The sequence below is a fragment of the Bombina bombina genome, chromosome 1 (genome assembly GCF_027579735.1).
Source record: "Bombina bombina isolate aBomBom1 chromosome 1, aBomBom1.pri, whole genome shotgun sequence".
Lineage (NCBI taxonomy): Eukaryota > Metazoa > Chordata > Amphibia > Anura > Bombinatoridae > Bombina > Bombina bombina.
Genome location: NC_069499.1, coordinates 561017427 through 561040856, shown reverse-complemented (window position 1 = coordinate 561040856; position 23430 = coordinate 561017427). Strand labels below are relative to the sequence as shown.

General features: G+C 41.0%; 1 protein-coding gene across 1 annotated transcript in view; it reads right to left on the bottom strand.

Moving 5' to 3' along the window:
- ARMC8 (armadillo repeat containing 8) overlaps positions 1-23430 on the bottom strand; it is a gene marked incomplete in the record, with an annotated part of 400143 nt that overhangs the window by 232718 nt on the left and 143995 nt on the right. The window contains 1 exon segment of the mRNA XM_053698755.1: positions 17997-18197. Coding sequence (XP_053554730.1) covers positions 17997-18197 — 201 coding nt within the window.

The window sequence follows — 23430 nt, the reverse complement described above, 5'->3', positions numbered from 1 at the left end:
AACTCGAGAACTTAAAGGATCATGAAATACATTGAAGGTAGTTTAAATAATGTTTTTGCCTTATTACTTTTTTTCTAAGTTAAATACTTTGCTACATATTACTTATCTTGTAGAGCGCATCAATCATCTGTTTCTCCAGCTAGACAGTCCCTTGCTGAACTCCCTGTAATGAGCAAGCCAAGGGCGCCAATCACAGCTCATATTTAAACGAGCTATATGCATAATTAGTAAATGTGCGCTCTTGGTCGCATGCGCAATGGAAATATTACTCTCCTGTCTTCCCTTCTGCTGACGCGCTCAGTTCTCTAGTGTCACGTGACAAACACTAAGCATGTAAATTGCATGTGCACAGAATGATGATGTCAACCTGTGAAGAATTTGTAAAAATGAAAAAGATGGCAGCGCTTGCTCCCGAGGGCTACCTGTAAAGACTTTTGTGGTTGGCTTTGTATAATGAGCCACACAGAGGAAGTGTAAAGGGTAGAATGTACAATTTAAAATATCTACATATTATTGGTAAGATTGAAAATACATCCCTATGAGGCATACTAATGTTTTTATTAATACTTTTCATATTTGCAATTTTTTTATGGGTTTTATCTCTCTAAGAATTCTAAAATAATTCAAATGAGCACACAAGGATAAAAAGGTTTTCAAACCTTATGATAAATACATCAGGTGACAGGTTTCCTAGCCTGAATCAGGGTGCAAATAGTCTTTGAGACAGCACTAAGCATTCATATAACAGGTCATCAATTTTAGAGTTTTGAGATCCTGATGGAAGAAAGGCCCTTGCTAAAGAATAAGATACTTTCTGAGAGGAAGCATCCAAGGCAGATACAAGGACATTTGAACTATATCTGTAAACCAAATCCTGGAAGGGAACGCCTGAGCAAAAAGGATTGCTAAGGCTGGTTCCTGTTTTTCTGGATATCACCCTGGGTAGAAACACAAAAAAGGGGGAAAAATGTAAACCAGCTTGAACGACCAAGGAACCACTATGGCATCTATGAGATTCGCATGAGGGTCCAGAGACCTGGCACAATAATGGGGAAGCTTGTGAGAGGCCATGAGATGTATTTCTGGAAGACCCCAACATCACCCATGGGAGTGGTCTGTGAATCAGGAGGTTTTTGGCAAGATAGTGAGAAAAGACTGGTAACTGAGAAAGTCAGTCTTTTAATTCTAATTGTGCCCAAATGATAATGCGGTATACTTTCTTCAATGTCAGGGAACTGTGATTTCCACTGTGTTGATTAATGTAAACCTCTGCTGCAATACTGTGAAATTAAAAAAAATATTCGTGCCTGAGGTCTGGTCAACTCTGTAGAGTGCAGAAGAATGCTCAGAGTCCCAGAAGGTTTATTAGTAACCTTGCTTCCCACACTTCCTGCACTCTAGGAGACCCCAAGACTGCACCCTAACTGCGGAAATCACCAGCAACACTGGTCAAAGAGAAGAGGCATCCTGAATAAGATCGGCCACCAAGTTAGGGACTGTCTTGTCCTGTGATCAAACAGGATGCTCAGTCAGATCCTTGTGGTCCCCATTGCACTGATAAAGCAAGTTATAGAAGGGATTGAAGATGAAATCGGGCAAATAGAACTGTATCTGAGGAACCACCATAAGGACCCACAACATGCACTGAGCAACAGAAGGAGAAGGAATGAGTTGAAGATGAGCACAGCCCTCTCTGCGCTGGTCTGTAAGAGACAGACGCATGGTCAACTAAGCAATTATGAACCCCAGAAAAGACACAAGGCTCTTTGATTCTTTTCTGCTTATTCTTTTTATCTTGAGGAAGAAAAGAACCCTTCCCTCCAGTAATATCTGAGATAATTTCCACCAAACTAGGTCCAAACAAGGTCTTACCCTTGTAAGGTATAGCCATGAGCTTAGATTTAGATGAAAATCCGCAGACCAGGACGTAAACCACAAGGCACTGCGGGCTAGGACCGCAAAACCAAAAATGTTGGCTCCCAGTTTAACCTGTAAGGAAGCATCTGTAATGAAGGAATTGGCTTACTCGAGAGCCTTAATCCAGTCCTGGATCTCATCAAGAGGGGTATCCGTCTGAAGAGATTCAGACAACGCATCAAACCAGTAAGCCGCAGCGTTGGTAACAGTGGCGATAAACACCGCAGGTTGCCATTGTAGACTCTGGTGGAATACATCTTTTTTAGTAAAGCCTCCATTTTTTTATCCATTGGATCGTTAAAAGAACAACTATTCTCTATGGGAATAGTAGTCCTCTTGGCCAAAGTGGAGATGGCTCCTGCTACCTTAGGAACCGTCTGCCATGACTTCTTAATAGAATCCGCTATAGGAAACATTTTAAAAATAGGAGATGGAGAAAAGGCAATACCAGGTCTTTCCCATTCTCGAGCAATAATCTCCACAGCACGGTCAGGTACCGGAAAAACCTCCACCGCAGAGGGAACATCAAAGAATTTGTTCAATTAACTAGACTTTTTAGGATTGACTACGATAGTTGTGTCGGAGTCGTCCAAAGTAGCCAAAAACCTCCTTAAGTAATAAGCGAAGGTTTTCTAGCTTAAATCTGATGGATACCACTTCAGCATCAGAAGAAGGAATTACACTGTCTGAGATTTCCCCCTCAGATGCTACTGACATGTCTTCTTCCTCAGGGTTATGGGAAGGGACACTCTGGATAGCCTTAACTTGATCAGAAACCTTACTGTTTCCTTAAATGTCCTTTTACACCTTCCCTGCAACATGGAGAAAGCTGCCTTAAAGAAACCCCAAACATGAAGGTTTAATAAAGTCCCATATTAAATAAGACAGCTTTTAGCTGTAATAAGTGCCAGCAATCTCCTTGCAAAAGAAAATTAAAATGGCACTTACCTGAAAGTGCTGTCCGGCAGCAGCACAGCTCACCTGGCTTGAGAGGGTGCAGCACCTCACATGGACCTGTGAAGAGAGAAAAACTGAGTAAGCCTATTCAGGTTTTCCAGCTAGGGCAGCAGATTCTTGAGAAAACACAGTGAGGATTGTACCTCACAAGTTCTCAAAAGCTACCACTGCCCTACTGAATAGACTGATGTGGACTAGGCTAAACCCCAGAAAATAACAGAGTAAGCATACTCTGCTAAAAAAAATAATAAAATCTTGATTGAAGAAAACTTCTCATCAGACACCTAAACTTCACCTCCTCCTTGCAATACAGGCAATGAGAATGACTGGGGGATTGTGGGTAGGGGAGTGATATTTAACAGCTTAGCTGGGGTGCTCTTTGCCTCCTCCTGCTGGCCAGGAGTGATATTCCCAACAGTAATTGATGATGATCCGTGGACTCACTGTGTCATTAGAAAGAAATCTATTTTCTCCTGGGAGGCCTGTGACATTTCCACACTGGGAAAAGATTTTTCAATGTCTGGCTGAAAATTCGTTGTCCAGCCCTCTCTCCAACAAGGCATTCAGAGAATTAAATGGGTCTCAGACCAGTTAGAGAACTCCTCTCAATGACAATTAGATCAGCACTTCATAATTCACCGTACTCCATTAAGAAGGCAAACAAATGACTGAGGATTCAGGGTAGTGGGAGGGATTTAAAGCTCTGGTATGTTGGAGTGTGTTTGCCTCCTCTTAGTGGGAAGGATGGTAACTCCCTACATGTGTCTCCTGGACTCTCGCTATCTGATGATTTGGGGCTTTCCTATATTTGACAAAGTGTACTAGGAGTTTTTTCTTTCCATAATAGTGATAGTTTCCCACTCCTGCATATATACAGTGTGTGTATGCATGCATGTAAATATATATACCACAAGTAGTAGAGGAGGATATGTATTCTCACCACAAATGCCATATCTACCAGGGTTACAGGAACCGGAAACTACAACATTACTCACTATATTTTGTACAGTAAATAAACCTGACATGGCTGTCTGAGTGAGGACATTTTATTACCAAAAAAAAGAAAATTTATGCTTACCTGATAAATTTATTTCTCTTGTGGTGTATCCAGTCCATGGATTCATCCATTACTTGTGGGATATTCTCCTTCCCAACAGGAAGCTGCAAGAGGATCACCCACAGCAGAGCTGTCTATATAGCTCCTCCTCTAACTGCCACCCGCAGTCATTCGACCGAAGACGAGCAAGAAAAAAAAGGAGAAACTATAGGGTGCAGTGGTGACTGTAGTTTAAAAAATAAAAAAACACCTGCCTTAAAATTACAGGGCGGGCCGTGGACTGGATACACCACAAGAGAAATAAATTTATCAGGTAAGCATAAATTTTGTTTTCTCTTGTAAGGTGTATCCAGTCCACGGATTCATCCATTACTTGTGGGATACCAATATCAAAGCTATAGGACACGGATGAAGGGAGGGACAAGGCAGGCACTTAAACGGAAGGCACCACTGCCTGTAAGACCTTTCTCCCAAAAATAGCCTCCGAAGAAGCAAAAGTATAAAATTTGTAGAATTTAGAAAAAGTATGAAGCGAAGACCAAGTCGCCGCCTTACAAATCTGTTCAACAGAAGCCTCATTTTTAAAGGCCCATGTGGAAGCCACCGCTCTAGTGGAATGAGCTGTAATTCTTACAGGAGGCTGCTGGCCAGCAGTCTCATAAGCTAAGCGGATTATACTTCTTAACCAAAAAGAAAGAGAAGTTGCTGAAGCCTTTTGGCCTTTCCTCTGTCCAGAGTAGACAACAAACAATGCAGATGTTTGACGAAAATCTTTAGTAGCTTGTAAATAAAAGTTTAAAGCACGAACCACGTCAAGATTGTGTAATAGACGTTCCTTCTTTGAAGAAGGATTAGGACACAGTGACGGAACAACAATCTCTTGATTGATATTCTTATTGGATACCACCTTAGGAAGAAACCCAGGTTTGGTACTCAAAACTACCTTATCTGCATGGAAGATCAGATAAGGGGAATCAAACTGCAAGGCAGACAACTCTGAAACTCTTCGAGCCGAAGAGATAGCTACCAAGAACAGAACTTTCCAAGATAAAAGCTTGATATCTATAGAATGCAGAGATTCAAACGGAACCCCTTGAAGAACTTTAAGAACTAAATTTAAACTCCATGGCGGAGCAAGAGGTTTAAACACAGGCTTGATTCTAACTAAAGCCTGACAAAACGCCTGAACGTCTGGAACATCCGCCAGACGCTAGTGCAAAAGAATAGACAGAGCAGAAATCTGTCCCTTTAAGGAACTAGCTGACAATCCCTTCTCCAATCCTTCTTGGAGAAAAGACAATATCGTGGGAGTCCTGACTTTACTCCATGAGTAACCCTTGGATTCACACCAATGAAGATATTTACACCATATCTTATGATAGATTTTCCTGGTGACAGGTTTTCGAGCCTGAATTAAGGTATCAATGACCGACTCGAAAAAACCACGTTTTGACAAAATCAAGCGTTCAATCTCCAAGCAGTCAGACGCAGAGAAATTAGATTTGGATGTTTGAAGGGACCTTGAAGTAGAAGGTCCTGCCTCAGCGGCAGAGTCCAAGGTGGAAAGAATGACATGTCCACCAGATCTGCGTACCAAGTCCTGCGTGGCCACGCAGGAGCTATCAAAATCACTGAAGCTCTCTCCTGCTTGATCTTGGCAATCAGACGAGGGAGCAGAGGAAACGGTGGAAACACATAAGCCAGTTTGAAAGACCAAGGCGCTGCTAGAGCATCTATCAGCGCTGCCTTGGGATCCCTGGACCTGAACCCGTAACAAGGAAGCTTGGCGTTCTGACGAGACGCCATGAGATCCAGTTCTGGTTTGCCCCAAAGTTGAATCAACTGTGCAAACACCTCTGGATGGAGTTCCCACTCCCCCGGATGAAAAGTCTGTCGACTCCCAGTTCTCTACTCCTGGGATATGGATAGCTGATAGATGGCAAGAGTGCACCTCTGCCCATAGAATTATTTTTGAAACCTCCAACATTGCTAGGGAACTCCTTGTTCCCCCTTGATGGTTGATGTAAGCTACAGTCGTGATGTTGTCCGACTGAAATCTGATGAACCTGACCGCAGCTAGCTGAGGCCAAGCCTGAAGAGCATTGAATATCGCTCTTAGTTTCAGAATGTTTATCGGAAGGAGTATCTCCTCCTGAGTCCACAAGCCCTGAGCCTTCAGGGAGTTCCAGACTGCACCCCAGCCCAGAAGGCTGGCATCTGTCGTTACTATTGTCCAATCTGGCCTGCGGGAGGTCATACCCTTGGACAGATGGACCCGAGATAACCACCAGAGAACAGAATCCCTGGTCTCTTGATCCAGATTTAGTAGAGGGGACAAATCTGTGTAATCCCCATTCCACTGACTGAGCATGTAGAGTTGCAGCGGTCTGAGATGTAGGCGGGCAAACGGCACTATGTCCATTGCCGCTACCATTAAGCCGATTACTTCCATACACTGAGCCACTAAAGGGCAAGAAGTAGAATAAAGAGCACGGCAGGAATTTAGAAGTTTTCACAACCTGGCCTCTGTCAGGTAAATCTTCATTTCTACAGAATCTATCAGAGTTCCTAGGAAGGAAACTCTTGTGAGAGGGGATAGAGAACTTTTTTCTTCGTTCACTTTCCACCCATGCGACCTCAGAAATGCCGGAACAATGTCCGTGTGAGACCTGGCAACTTGAAAAGTCGACGCCTGTATCAGACTGTCGTTTGAGTAAGGGGCTACTGCTATAGCCCGCGGCCTTAGGACCGCTAGAAGGGACCCTAGAACCTTTGTAAAGATTCTTGGTGCCGTGGCCAACCCGAAGGGAAGAGCCACAAACTGGTAGTGCCTGTATTGACCCTCCTGGATCATAGGAAGGATGGTTCGAATAGTCTCCATCTTGAAGGATGGGACTCTGAGAAATTTGTTTAAGATCTTGAGATCTAAGATTGTCTGAATGTTCCCTCTTTTCTTGGGAACAACAAACAGATTTGAATAAAAGCCCTGTCCCTGTTCCTCCTGCGGAACTGGGTGGATCACTCCCATAACTAGGAGGTCTTGAACACAAGGTAAGAATGCCTCTCTCTTTATCTGGTTTGCAGATAAAAGTGAGAGATGAAATCTCCCTTTTGGGGAAGAGGTTTTGAATTCCAGAAGATAACCCTTGGACACAATTTCCAATGCCCAGGGATCCTGGACATCTCTTGCCCAAGCCTGGGCGAAGAGAGAGAGTCTGCCCCCTGTTAGATCCGTTTCTGGATCGGGGGCTGCTCCATCATGCTGTCTTAGAGGCAGAAGCAGGCTTCTTGGCCTGTTTCCCCTTGTTCCAAGCCTGGTTAGGTCTCCAGACTGGCTTAGACTGGGCAAAAGTTCCCTCTTGTTTTGTGTTAGAGGAAGTTGAAGCTGCGCCACTCTTGAAGTTTCGAAAGGGCCGAAAACTAGACTGCTTGGTCCTTAATTTGTTGGACCCGTCTTGAGGAAGGGCGTGACCTTTTCCTCCAGTGATGTCAGAAATGATCTCCTTCAGTCCAGGCCCGAATAGGATCTGTCCTTTGAAGGGAATGTTGAGAAGTTTAGACTTTGAAGTCACGTCAGCTGACCAGGATTTAAGCCATAGCGCCCTACGCACCTGAATAGCAAAACCTGAATTATTAGCCGTTAGCTTGGTTAAATGAACAACAGCGTCAGAAACAAATGAATTGGCTAGCTTAAGGGCCCTAAGCTTGCCAATAATATCTTCCAACGGGGTTTCAACCTGTAGAGCCTCCTCTAGGGACTCAAACCAGAAAGCCGCGGCAGCAGTGACTGGGGCAATGCATGCAAGAGGCTGGAGAATAAAACCTTGTTGAATAAAAATTTTGTTAAGGTAACCCTCTAATTTTTTAACCATTGGATCTAGAAAAGCACAACTGTCCTCGACAGGGATAGTGGTACGCTTAGCTAGAGTAGAAACTGCTCCCTCCACTTTAGGGACCGTCTGCCATAAGTCCCGTGTAGCGGCGTCTATAGGAAACATCTTTTTAAAAACAGGAGGGGGAGAGAATGGTACACCAGGTCTATCCCCTTCCTTAGTAATAATTTCAGAAAACCTTTTAGGGATTGGAAAAACATCAGTGTAAGTAGGTACTGCATAGTATTTATCCAATTTACATCATTTCTCTGGGACTACAATAGTGTCACAGTCGTCCAGAGTTGCTAAAACCTCCCTGAGCAATACGCGAAGGTGTTCAAGTTTAAATTTAAATGTAGACAGATCAGAATCAGATTGAAGTATCTTCCCTGAATCAGAAAAATCACCCACAGATTGAAGCTCCCCTGCTTCAGCTTCAGTATAATGTGAGGGTGTATCAGACATAGCTACTAAAGCGTCAGAGAGCTCTGTATTTTTTCTAGTTACAGAGTTGTCTTGCTTTCCTTGCAATCCTGGCAGTTTAAATAATACCTCTGTAAGGGTATGATTCATAACTGCCGCCATGTCTTGCAAGGTATATGCAATGGGCGCACTAGATATACTTGGCGTCCCCTGAGCGGGATTTATAGGATCTGACACGTGGGGAGGGACGGCATAACTTCCTCCTTGTCAATTTCTTCTGGTGATAATTTTTTTAAAGCCAGAATATGGTCTTTGTAATCTATAGTAAAATCAGTGCATTTGGTACACATTCTAAGAGGGGGTTCCACAATGGCTTCTAAACATAATGAACAATGAGTTTCCTCTATGTCAGACATGTTTAAACAGACTAGTAATGAGACCAGCAAGCTTGGAAAACACTTTAATAACTGTGAACAAGCAAAAAATAAAAACGGTACTGTGCCTTTAAGAGAAAAAAACAATCACAGAAACTGCTAAAACAGTGAAAAAAGCAGTAAATCTTACGAAATTTTTACAGTGTGTATAATAAGCTGAAAGAGCATTGCACCCACTTGCAAATGGATGATTAACCCCTTAGTTTCAAAACCGGATCAAAAAAACGATATAAACGTTTTTAAACAGTCACAACAAACTGCCACAGCTCTACTGTGGCCCTACTTGCCCATACGACGACTTTGGAAGGCACAAAACCCCTTAGAGAGGTCCTATATGTTCAGGGGACTCCTTCAGGGAAGCTGGATGTCTCAAGCTGCAAAAACTAATGGAAAATAGGCCCCTCCCAACCTGTACTCACAGTGAGAGGGCCTTAAAAAACTATCCCTAGGCCTAATCTAGTCAGCCATGTGGAAAAACTGGGCCCCAGAATAAAGTTTTATCACCAATATGAAATAAACGTTTATACACCTCAAGCAAACGTTATATCTATTCAGTAATGTGAGTAAATCATAAAAATATTACCCTTTACAGCAAGCATGATACCAGTCGTTATTAAATCACTGTAATCAGGCTTACCTTAAGTAAATCCGGTATTGTCATTTTCTAGCTTATCATTTCTCTAGAAAAATTTAAAACTGCACATACCTCAGAGCAGGAGACCCTGCACGCTATTCCCCCAGCTGAAGTTACCCATCTCTTCAGTTATGTGTGAGAACAGCAATGGATCTTAGTTACAACCTGCTAAGATCATCAAAGACCACAGGCAGACTCTTCTTCAACTTTCTGCCTGAGGCTAAAATAGTACAACCCCGGTACCATTTGAAAATAACAAATTTTTGATTGAAGATAAAACTACATTAATGCACCACATCTCTCTAGCTGCTTCCCTTGTCGAGAGCTGCAAGAGAATGACTGGGAGGTGGCAGTTAGGGGAGGAGCTATATAGACAGCTCTGCTGTGGGTGATCCTCTTGCAGCTTCCTGTTGGGAAGGAGAATATCCCACAAGTAATGGATGAATCCGTGGACTGGATACACCTTACAAGAGAAGTGTGTGTGTGTGTGTATATATATATATATATATATATATATATAGATATAGATATATATATAGAGAGAGAGATAGAAGTACATATAGACTGTACCTACTGGATTTGTGATAAAGTAATCAATTTACTTTTAAATCATAGTGATGTTTCGGGGTCCACAAACCCCTTCCTCAGACCAGGGCTAATAGGACCCTGTAATTTTTAAAAGCTAGATATTTTACTTAAATGGCTATCAATAATTATGTTATACAGCATCTCACTGGTGACCAGTGACGTGCAGTAACAAGAGGCAGTGCCTCCCCTGTCAAATCATGAAAAGAGTTTTTAATGATTAATAATAAAAAAAAATTAGTGTTTTTATCCATTAACTTTTTTCTGACCACGCCCCCCCAGGTATCCCCCCCCACCCCCCTTCTCCGCCAGCGCCACAGATGCGATCCTAAAATCATCCCATGAGTCCCATGAATGAATCATCCATATTGCGCAATTTAGAGGCAGTGAGCCGTTCCGCTGCCCTTAATTTATTGCGCAACATGGATGTTTCATAGTGTTACTAGCTCACTATGAGCTAGTGCCACCCAGTAGCATCGCGCCAGGCCCATACCACACTCCAATAGAGGAGGTTCTCCAAACCGCCTCTATGATCAGCTAATTGAGACAGCCAATCAGCTATCAATGCTGCTGGGGAGGCGTGCCGGGCGTGGACGTGAGACTAATACTGGCAATTGCGGGAACACAGTGAAGCAGGAGCTGCTGCGTGCCAAATTCTCACATGAGACGTGTGTGTGTAGTGTACTGTCAGGCCCCATTGCCTTTCTTGAGCAGCTAGTATATCAAGAGGTGGAGCCGGAGGACGACACGATCAGCTGCTGCCCTGCACGAGGAACCGACACAGTGCACCACAGGAGCAGTAAGTACTAAAAAAAAAAAAAGCATCAGCATGGGAAAACTTGTTTTCAAGGCAGCTGAAGTGTTAATGGCGTCCTTGTCTAATCTCCCCCTTGTGACAGTGTTCCAACGTCAAAATCCATAAGTTCAAGCAGCACCTCTGATCTAACTGTGCAGTGTGCACGCTGCAAATGTGTCTCTGAAAACGTTCTGAAACAACTCTAGCAGGAGCACTGTTAAAATTACCAAGTGTATTTTTTCCCTGTTAGAAAAAATATGCATTGTGAAATTTTAACGGTGCTGCTGCTTTTATCAACTACCCTTCTGACAGTGAGGAGGAAGCTAGCACATCTGAGCACCCCCAGCTTTATGCGAGTGAATGCTGACTTGTGCAAAATGTTTAAAAGTGTGGGGTGGGGGACTTCCGGTGGGCGGCGTTTGAAGATGGCCACAGATTCTTGGAGCTCTGCATAGCTTGTGAAAGAAGTGACCTTACACTTAGCCATCCTTACATCCCTTGGCAATTTCTTGTGCCCGGGAACTATCTTGGATCGAGGCATACCACCCCTTGGCCGCTGAGAAGCAAATTAAAGTAGAAAAGGATATTTAACGCAGTGACAAGCATTCTACCGCCACGTGGGGCACATGTACAATGGAGACTCTCACTTCTGGTAAATCGGATGCAACCATCCAAGTATTGGCTGAAATAAAAGCCTTTTTCGTGCCAAGGCTAGATCTACTTCTATCCTCTTGTATGAGTCTCTGTGCAGCAATGAGAATATCGGAAATCCCCCCCCCAGCTGCTGGAGAGAAACACGTCAAATCATCCGGGTCATGCCTGGTATACTACAACTAGCGTCTCTGCATTCTATACATATGAGGCAGCGAGCGGTCTACCAAACCTAACCTTCACGCAACTGAAAGCAGCGACGGAGATGCCAATGCCAGCCACGACTCCCTTACATCTGCAGACGCTGAAATCTGCTGCGGATCCACACTGCAAATCACAATGGGACTTGCTGTTGCCCTCCTCACCCTCTCTGGCGTGTAACCTAGATGGATTGAGAAGTAAGGGAGGTATTGCCTACTACATCTGCAGCCCTACAAACCGCACTAAGAATACCCATGATCACTGCTTTGTTTTATTTATCACGGCATTCACTGCTGGCTTATTTGAAGGGGGGAGAACCGGTATGAAAACGGAGCCTCTACCCACTGGGTTTGGCTAAATTATAACTCACTTGTGTTACCGGTCGCTATTGATCTTTCTGCTCTAAAGGACACTTCTTTTGTCTCTGGTGGACTTTGATACTGGCACTGTGGGTACACCGGACTAATCTGTATGAAACTGAACATATTTGATCTTTATTGTTGTGATTTAAATGTTTTTTTTTTTTTTTCCCCCACTTGTTGCCTTTCTGCTCTATTATATTATTTACATGTTCTATTGGTATGGACTGAATCGCCTTGATACACGCCATCTTGTATAGAAGCGGACATTTCACTCAGTACTCCTATATTATTGCTGGGAGCCCTTGTGCATTATGACAGCTTGTGTTATCATTTTTAAGGCAGCAGAGGTTTTGGTTAGTGCACAAATAATATACGTCGCAAAACTTTAATTCTAAATCTACCACTCATGCTCAATGATTGAATACGTTGTGTATAAATGTTTCATTGTAACTTACTTAAATTTCTGTCTTTATGTACCTTTCACTCTAAATGCCAGCAGATTGCAGTTGATTACTATTCTTATAATTTAATCTGGGATGACTGTATAAATGTAAAGTGTAAGCTCGGTACAGCAGTGGATCTCACATTTTAGGCAATATAACCTATAAGTAGTCTGCCAGCACTCTTAACCAAGGTGAATTACACAAGCACCTAACACCTTCTTAATATCATATCCCACCTCTACCTGACTGTTACTCTACTCCCAGTATTTTTACTTAGTTAGTGGTAAATTCTAATTTTAATATAGGCTATCAGAAAGCAATCTTGTCTTCTCCCAATTGGGATTGATATTTATCCCCTCTGGCATGCTATCATGCTATACTGTTTATCGATGTCTTGGGTTTTCTGTCATGCTGTTTCCTGCTTGTTTGTGTCTTTTTACAGACTCAAAATAGTAAGCAAAGTCCATCTAATATAATGCATACACTTACATTATACCACTTAATTGTTTATAACCTCTAAAAACTAACTATTGGACTTGCCTATCATTATACGCCATATTATTTTAAACTGCGGCTGTCACGTCTTCCCACATCTGTGGAATACTACCGTATTGCATAAAGCAGTGTGGCAGAAATGCTTCTAATGTCGCAATCTGGCTTCAATGTACACTTCCAGCCCATTTATTTTATATCATTGCTAGCTGAGTGATTTGTATTTGGGGCCAACATTTGATAGTGGATGTACTAGCTGATATGGTAAACTGGCGGTCCCTGACTGTTTATTGATCATTTTGGACTATCTTGTTAACAATATTGGGGATGTTCTAGAGTGGCCAGTGAATTAGTCTACCGCTATACATACCTTTCAGCCTCTTAGTTTCTTTAAGACATGCCTTTTTATTTTATTTTTTTCTGTTTTCCTTCGTTCTCTGTTAATTTTAGTTTGGTTTATAGGTGTTTAGTTGTATTAGTTTATAAAATAACAAAACCCCAACATTGAGGTGCATATGCATATAACCTAAATGTCACTCAAATCCGATAACGTTCCTTGCATTTCTTACTATAAACGTGTTCATGTATCTGGGAATGTATATTGTCACATTTCTTTCTCATGCTTTATCAATTTTGTAATCCCTTAACACGCCCTGCGTGGTGTGTTACGGATATTTGTTTTACGAATGTACCTTGTGTTGGTGATAAATAAAAAAATTTTTTAAAAAAGTGTGGGGTAGGAGTAAGGGGGCAATTGACTCACAGGTCACCATCCATAGTGGGCAGCATATAGAGAGAATGATGAGAGGAATACCCACAAGCAGAGAGAGAGAGCAGGACAGCCAGCATAGCTAAGAAGGATCATGCTGCACTGTTTCCCTGCATACTCGGTCAGAAACTTTTGTAAAACTTGGTGTCTCTAATATCCTTAATTGAAGAAAGAGTGCTGCTTTTCTACATGTGTAACTATAATCCCTTCTGCAGTTATGGTGCAGATCGCTTTTTATTTTTTGTGGGAGGGGGTGTTCTTGCTGTTCAAAGCTTTACTTGTTGGGTCAGTGCATTATGTGTTGCTGTTTAAGCAGTGGCAGGTCTCCCTCTTCCTTCTATTGTAGCTTTTGACAGGAACAAGAGATCCTTTTTTTCTGTGAATAGTGATTTAGCTCCATAGGTCAAGCACTACATTCCTCCTTTTTCTGGTTTAACCCTTTGGCTTCCAAAATGTACTAAAATTGTAATGAGCAAAGCCTGTTATGTATGTATGTATATGTGTGGACAGTGTATATATATATATATTTTATATATTTTTTTCAAGTTCAAGAAACATAATTTAAGAATGTTATATTAAATGTTGACTGTCCTCCCCTGTGATGGTACAAGTTATCAAAACCTACTGTAAAAATAAAAATTGTATATCTGTGCAAAATGTATCCTTAGGAGTAGATGGCTTATTCTCTGATAAGGACAAATAACAGTAAAGGCCTAATCAGCTCAGGATCATGTTTCTTTGTTTTTCTAAACTATATTACATTTTAAAATACACCATTTTAAATGCAATAAAGAAATAGGTATGCTGATGTCACTTTTTAACAGATTTTCTATTGTAAATGGGGAGGGGGGTTAATTAAACCTAGATAGCTCTTTAATAGTTATGGTACTGTTAAAGAAACTGTGTATCAGAGTGAGAGAGGCTGTGTGTGTGTATATAAAAAGGAGTGAGAGAGGGAGTCTGTGTGTGTCTGAGTGTGTGTGTAAAAGCAAGTGAGATTAAGAGAGTTTGTGTGAGTCTGAGAGTGTGTGTATAAAAGGGAGTGAAATTAAGTCTGTGTGAGAGTGTGTGTAAAAGACAATGAGAGAGTCTGTGTGTCTCTGACATTGTGTGTGTGTAAAAGGGAGTGAGAGAGAGTCTATGTATGTCTATGTATGAGAGTCTGTGTGTAAAAGGGAGCGAGAGTGTCAGAGTGTGTGTATATAAAAGGGAGTGAGTCTGTGTGTGTGAGTGTTTGTGTGTAAATGGAGTGAGAGAGAGTCTGTGTCTAAGTGTGTGTAAAAGGGAGTGAGTTTGTGTGTGTAAAAGGGAGTGAGTTTGTGTGTGTAAAAGGAAGTGAGTTTGTGTGTGTCTGAAATTGTGTAAAAGGGAGTGAGCGTGAGTGTGTGTGTCTGTCTGTGTGTAAAAGGGCGTGACAGAGTCTGTGTGTGTCGGAAAGTGTGTGTGTGTAAAAGGGAATATGTGAGAGTGTATGTGTGTATATATAACTTTAGGTTGGGACTGGGATGGTCCATACAGTGGGCCGGAGATACAGGGGTGGGGCTAATAGGGGTGGGGAAAAAGGGGTCTGGGCTGGGGGACCTGTAAGTTTGTTTTGCCCAGGGCCCCACAAATTCTAAGGGTGGCCCTGCTGGGTAACAGCTGCATTGCACCTCTGTGTGTAGGTTCTTGTTGTGTAAAGCAGTTTGCATCCCTCTGGTAACTGGGCAGGTGTTTTCCTCATGCTGACATGCTATTTTTTTGTTCAGTGTTTGCCTGTGGAGTGCAGTGTAAGATTAACCCATTGGTTGTTAGGGAGAGCTGTTGTGTAGCATTGAGTTGCAGCCTTTCTGGCAGCCAAAGGGTTAGTTATTACTTACTCCTCCCTCTACCCCCTCTCTCCCTCTCTCTTTCTCTCTCCCCCTCTATCTTCCCCTCCACCCCCTCCCTCTCTTCCTCCCTCCCTTCCCCCTCTCTCTCTCTCCCTCTCCCCTCTCTCCTTCTCACCCCTCCCTCACCTTCTTTCCACCTTCCTCTGCTTCTCTCCTCCTTTCTCCCTTTTGCCCCTTCTCTCTCCCTCCTTTATCCCTCTCTCTCACCCCTCCCTCTCTTTCTCTCTCACCCCTCCCTCTCTCCCTCCCTCCCTCCCTCTCCCCCTCCCTCTCTCCCTCTCCCCCTCCCTCTCTCTCTCGCCCCACTCCTTCTCTCTCTCGCCCCGCCCTCCTTCTCTCTCCCCCCCTCCTTCTCTCTCCCCCCCTCCTTCTCTCTCCCCCCCTCCTTCTCTCTCCCCCCCTCCTTCTCTCTCCCCCTCTCCTTCTCTCTCCCCCCTCTCCTTCTCTCTCCCCCCCTCTCCTTCTCTCTCCCCCCCTCTCCTTCTCTCTCCCCCCCCTCTCCTTCTCTCTCCCCCCCTCTCCTTCTCTCTCTCCCCCTCTCCTTCTCTCTCTCCCCTCTCCTCCTCCTCTCTCCCCCTCTCCTCCTCCTCTCTCCCCCTCTCCTCCTTCTCTCTCTCTCTCTCTCTCTCTCTCCTTCTCCCTCTCTCCCCATCCCTCTCTCTCTCCCCATCCCTCTCTCTCTCCCCATCCCTCTCTCTCTCCCCATCCCTTCTTCTCTCCCCCCATCCCTTCTTCTCTCCCCCCATCCCTTCTTCTCTCCCCCCATCCCTTCTTCTCTCCCCCTCCCTTCTTCTCTCCCCCTCCCTTCTTCTCCCCCCCTCCCTTCTTCTCTCCCCCTCCCTTCTTCTCTCCCCTTCCCTTCTTCTCTCCCCCTCCACTCTCCCTCTCTCCCTCTTCATCTCTCTCTAACTTCCTCTCCCCCCTCCCTCTCTCCCTCCTCCTCTCCCTCCTCCTCTCCCACCTTCTCTCCCACCTCTCTTTCCTTCTCACCCCCTCCCTCTCTCTGTCTCTCTACCCTCCACCTCTCTCCCTCCCTCCCTCCCTCTCTCTCTCCCTCTCTCGTGTGTTGTAAAGAATGATAATAGTCATTGTGCAACCTACGCAATATAGCTAGTTAAGGGACACTGTTCTAGATGTAATTTTGTATCACCTTAGGGCTGAGCCAGTTAAACGGATCTAAGGACAACTAGTAATTGGTGGATTGTATCAGTATTAGACTCAATACTTGTTAATGAAGTCTAAGGCTACTGATTTATATTTTATAAATAGTGTCCATATACAAATGTGATACTTTGTTACTAGCCATAGAATTATTTAGCAATACAACACAGGTGTCTATACCAGCAAGTTGTGTTTATATGCTCTAGTTATATGAAGTGCAAATGAACATGCAGGATTGGTACTTAATAGGAGCCACTAGATTTGTGTTTATTGCAATTGTGCTACCCCAACACTGTATGTATGGTTCCTTGTACTCCTAATTATATCCTATAGATTAGGAAGTGTTACTCTAAGTTTGAACCCAAGCACAAAAATAACTCTCTCTGTTGATTGCTATATATATATATATATTTTTTTTTTTTTCATTTTACCAACAGTACAAGTAATGCTCTAATATTAATTGATTCTGATTAAGTTATTTGGACCAGATTACTGGTGATCCTATGCTGCAAGCAGCACCTATATACCATTAGGCGTGCCTTATATTTACTTATGCTTTGTATATATATATATATTTGGATTACATTAGTCTCAGGTTCCCTTGTGATTTTCAGTGAGTCCTAGAACACATTGAAATAGGGTCTTTTATTACTTACTAGCCTGTCTAGATCTAGCATCATGCTTTTAAAGTAACTCGTTTTTAATTATTGTCAATAAAGAGTGATTTTACTCTGATTTTACATAACCACCACATCATTTCAGAGGGATTAGAGTGCTTATAAGTATCCCTTTTTTTCAACTTCTCTTAGTTGAATAAGTAAACGTATTGATACATAGCACTGAATAGCCACACACATATTGCACTTAAAGGGACACTCAGGTTAAATTAAATTTTCATTATTCAGATACAGCATGTAATTTTAAACAACTTTCCAATTTACTTCCATTAAAAAAAATGTGCACAGTCTTTTATATTTACAATTTTTGAGTCACCAGATCCTACTGAGCATGTGCAAGAATTCACAGACTATACGTATATGCATTTGTGATTGGCTGATTGCTATCACATGGTACAAGGGGAGTGGAAATATACATAACTTTGAAATTTGTTATAAAAAAATCTACTACTCATTTGAAGTTCAGACTAAGTGCTATTGCATTGTCTTGTTATCTTGCATTTGTTGATTATGCAAATCAAATGTGTTGACTGGTCCTTTAAGGCCTGATAAATATTCTTAGTGGCAATATCCCTAATTATTCAAAAGTAGTGCCATCAACTTTCTATCTTTACAAATTAATAACAATACTATCACACTGCTGACAACATGACAAATTAAGTAGAATTATGGTTTCCTCGTCTACTGTACATACCCTTTTGATGTCTGTAATTGCGCTGACAGAGTTTGGGTATTTGAAGTAATCGGCCAGCATAGAAATAAGGTGGTCTGTAATGCTAGCAATTCTCTGCAACTCTACATCAGGTTCAATCAAATATGCCAGAGTTTCTGCACCTTCCACTCTTTCCTCTAAAAGTCGCTCTTTGTTGCACATTCGAACCAAACATGGAAGAGTCTGATAGAAGAAGAGTGAAATGTTAATCTGCAAACCAGCACTGCATGTGCAATTAGTCAAAAAACAAAACTGTTTCTTCTGTAGTCATGCTGGCAACAATTATATAAGTTATATGGAAAAGCAAAGCTATAGTAAATGTGATCGATCACAACACATTCTAGGAAAAATAGATATTACGATCAGCTTGCAGTAATTTCATTTTCCTGATCTAAATTCAATGCCAGCAGTAACCGAATCAGACAGTCTCAACCTTGAAGAGGATATACAGAAAGATGTCATGTTAACTTTTTGTAAGCAGAACTTCTTTTATTACATAGTGGAAAGACGAAAAATAACAAAAAGGGGAAAGCATATTGAAAGGGACAGTAAACCTAAGAAATAAAAAACCCATTCGATTTACCCCTGAACATCACTGTATTCCATGTTACACAAAGAAATGCAAGCATTTTATGTGATTTTTTTACTATGTGAAATCTGCAGTCTAAACTTTTTTCATTCTCCCTAACATCTAGCATACAGGCTATCCTCATATATGTTGCACAGTATTACTGCATGCTCCTGCTATGCAGCTAGCTGACAACACACATATGGCCAATCAAGCTGCAATCAATTCACTGACAGCATAAAAGGTGAATTGCTGAGGCAATATATCAGTGCAATTCACTATGTATTTTGCTGTGGATTGACAGTTATTTATGCAAGTGCAGAAGTTCTGCTCTTTCTTACAGCAGGAAAGCTGTGCACACTATCATTGACAATGGGCAGGTAAGAAGTGCCGAAGCAGATGGGCAGGCTGCACATGTCAATTAGTTAATAAAGGAGGGGCTTTAAAATCACCTAAGGCCCTTATGTCATTGTGTGGCATGAATGACAGTACTGCTAAGGTGCAAGTCTGACATATGGGGGTTATTTCTAGCTTTACTGGTCCTTACAGTCTAAGCTAACTTCACCAAATGAGATCTGCAATTCACAAGCTTATGAAGAGAAATAAAACAAAATAAAGTTTTAAAAAAAAAATAATAAAACATTGTTTTCCGCAGAATTTATGAGTCAAGTCTGGGAGACCAAAAGTGACAAAATCATCCTGAAAATACTCCATTTGCTATTGAGTATCTCTAAAAGCATTAATACCATGGCTTAGTTTTCCTGAAAATTTAACTCCCTTCACTTCTTGAAGATTGTGATTTGCCCTAGAAAATAACAAGGCTGCATAAATTATAGTCAGTGGACAGCCAAAACAATTTTAAGAAATTCAAATCTTTATTCCATCTTCATTAAAAATATATACACTGCATAGTGTTCAATAAAATATTGTCAGACATGAATCCAATCTGATGTGTTTCTCAAGACACAAATATGTTCTACTTCCTCATAGATTGTTCGATTCATAGTGTAATGGTTATTAAATCATATATATTCAACAATTTTGTTCTTTTATTGCCTTTTAGTAATGACCCATACCAATCATTATTAATTAGGTAAGTGAACTAATACAGTGCATTACTGTAGGTATCTAAATGATGTGGAAAGTTATAAAAGGCTCTTTTTAATAACAGCTAAAAGAAAAATGTCAGAGTAGGAACTTTTCCTTCTGCACTTCTGAATGTGATTTTTTTTCCTTCTTCATACAGCTCAAACTAAAGAACCTACATTAAATAAAACATATTTAAATCCGAACAACCTTGACTAAAAAGAAAGCTAGACTTCATTTCTGACTAAAAAGCACACACTACTGCAACCTCTACAACAGCTTTTAAAGAGACAAAAGGTGCAATACTTTAGAGTTTGCACTGCTGCTTGCATATAATGTGTTATACCCCCAAAGTGACCCCCTATATTATGAGAGGTTATTTCCCCTTTCAAATGAGGTGTCCCCTGTCCATCTAGCTCAATTAGTAAAGAAGTTAGGAAGTACTTTATAGTCCAAAGCCCCTCAGCAAAAATCACACTAGTGCCTAGCTTTGTAGGTAATATCAGAAATCACCTGCAACTAAAGCAACACAGGACCCATTTAAAAAGCACAGGTTCCCCACTTTCAAATGATCATCTCTGTGGTGCTGAGGTCTGGGTATGAGCTCCAGAAGAGGGCCTCCCCAAAATACTTCAATGAGAAAGTAGCACCCCGACACCTTATCATTTACCCATTAGAGAATGCAGATTATAAAAGTCACTCCCAGAGGACATTGTCTCTGTTTACTACAGTGAATTCAGACTGTTTTCCCTCACATTGAAGAGGTATGCTACCAACTAAATCTGCAGTTACTATGTTTCCAGGTACTGAGTTCCGCAGCATGACTAATTATACTGAGAAATGTAACAAAACAGTTGAATAATTGGGAACAAGACTTTAGAGCCAGAAAAAAATCACTTTGGGTGGAAAACAAATTAATTGGAAGAACAAAATTTTGCACAAAACATTTGTGACCTCTGAGGTAATTGTATATCATGCTGCAGTTAGATCGTACTTTGCAAGCCCACTGCTAAGGTATAACAATGGAGACCACAGAAGTAATGGCATACACCAGGGGTTGACAAATTAAAATTTAAATATAAAATTATAAAAAAAATAAGCCATTATTTATGAAACATTAAAAAAAATAGTAGTAGACAGTCTCTTTCATGATTTGGGTAGAGCATATAATTTTAAACAACTTTCCAATTTACTTCAATTATCAAACTTGCTTTGTTCTCCAAGTATCATTTTTTGAAGGAGCAGCAATGCACTGCTGGGGTCTAGCTACGCACATCAGGTGAGCAAATAACAAAAAGGCATATATTTGCAGCCACCAATCAGCAGCTAGCTCCCAGTAATGCATTGTTGCTCCTGAGTCTACTTAGGTGTTGTTTTTAACATTGGACACAAAAAGAATGAAACAAAATAGATAATAGAATCAAATGCAAAAGCATGGTCTATGTGAACCATGAAAGAAAAATGTTGCGTTTCACTTCCCTTTAAAAATCTCACCAGGCACTTAAAGGGACACTAAACCCAAATGTTTTCTTTCTTGATTCAGATAGAGCATGCAATTTTAAGCAAATTTCTAATTTAGCTATAGATATATTTATGGTGCGCTAGGACAATAGATACCAGACTCCCCCTAAATGACAATATCCCTATAAATGTCACAATTAGAAATAAGATAGTAAAATAGAATAATAAGGGAAGCGCTAAAGCAAAGCCAAAGGTATCAAACACTTAAAATAAATAAACATTTATTAAAACATATAAATCTTACATAAAAGGGGACGTCTCCCCAGAAAACACTGTTAAAATATTGTAAAATCAGTTCCTAAGTCGGGTATATTACTAGCTGGTTAAATATATACACTATGTGCACTTGTATACGGCTCTATCATAAACAATAGGTAATCAATAGGTGCAGTGCATATACACTAATACTTCATATGCAGTCCAAAAGATTAAAAAGTTTATGCCACCAAGCTGCCAATCAAAAATTGAAGTATAACTGTCAGACAGATGTACTCTGATAAATCCACAATTCTTTAAGCGAGATTGATACCCATCACGATCAGATGTATTACAGGTTAAGTTCTAGGCAGTTTACTTTACCCACGATCTCCTGATCGTATATGGTTCACCTTCCTTATTCAGTATCCTCCTCGAGTGGATCCGACTACAGTTTCTCGGCGTCTGACGTCACTGAATAGAGTTCCGGTAAAGGGAAACAACCAGATCTTTGCGCTTCTTGTACACTTCTTAGATACGGTTCTTTCACATTCACCCTGCCTTTAGTATATGTATATATTTAACGAATAAGGAAGGTGAACCATATACGATCAGGAGATCGTGGGTAAAGTAAACTGCCTAGAACTTAACCTGTAATACATCTGATAATGATGGGTATCAATCTCGCTTAAAGAATTGTGGATTTATCAGAGTACATCTGTCTGACAGTTATACTTCAATTTTTGATTGGCAGCTTGGTGGCATAAACTTTTTAATCTTTTGGACTGCATATGAAGTATTAGTGTATATGCACTGCACCTATTGATTACCTATTGTTTATGATAGAGCCGTATACAAGTGCACATAGTGTATATATTTAAACAGCTAGTAATATACCCGACTTAGGAACTGATTTTACAATATTTTAACAGTGTTTTCTGGGGAGACGTCCCCTTTTATGTAAGATTTATATGTTTTAATAAATGTTTATTTATTTTAAGTGTTTGATACCTTTGGCTTTGCTTTAGCGCTTCCCTTATTATTCTATTTTACTATCAAATTTCTAATTTACTCCTATTATCAAATTTGCTTCATTCTCTTGGTATTTTTATTTGAAAAGCAAGAATGTAAGTTTAGATGCCGGCCCACTTTTGGTGAACCTGGGTTGTTCTTGCCGATTGGTGGATTAATTTAACCGACCAATAAACAAGTGCTGTCCAGAGTGCTGAACTCAAAAATAGCTTAGATGCCTTCTTTTTCAAATAAAGATAGCAAGAGAACAAATAAAAATTGATAATAAGAGTAAATTAGAAAGTTGCTTAAAATTGCATGCTCTATCTGAATCATGAAAGAAAAAATTTGGGTTCAGAATCCCTTTAAGAGAAGTTTACCAATAGATCACACTGTCCCAATGAGATGCCAAACCTAATGACCAATAAAATACCCCTGATCTGTTATAAAATCCTGGTGTAATCAGTTACAGAACAAGATGACTAGTAAACACGATGCAAGAGGGCAGAAAACAGACAGATTTCATCCTGCTAGAACACAGCCAATAATATTTACTATGGAGTCTGACAGGGGGAGACTGTCCGTCTAAAGTCCAAAAAGAGTGATTGCGTCATGATTTAATACACTCAATTTTATCGAAGAGCTTTGGTTGTTCACTGTGGATAAGGAAAAAAAGTATGCTAATAAAAAGCAAACTGATTTCCCAATCACTGCATGGAAAGAAAAAAAAAATTATGTCATTTTATTGCTGGAAGGTATAAAATACTAAAACAAAATGACAGAAAACATAATTTATGCAAGAACTTACCTGATAAAATCATTTCTTTCATATTGGCAAGAGTCCATGAGCTAGTGACATATGGGATATACAATCCTACCAGGAGGGGCAAAATTTCCCAAACCTCAAAATACCTATAAATACACCCCTCACCACACCCACAATTCAGTTTAACGAATAGCCAAGCAGTGGGGTGATAAAGAAAGGAGTAGAAAGCATCAACAAAGGAAATTTGGAAATAATTGTGCTTTATACAA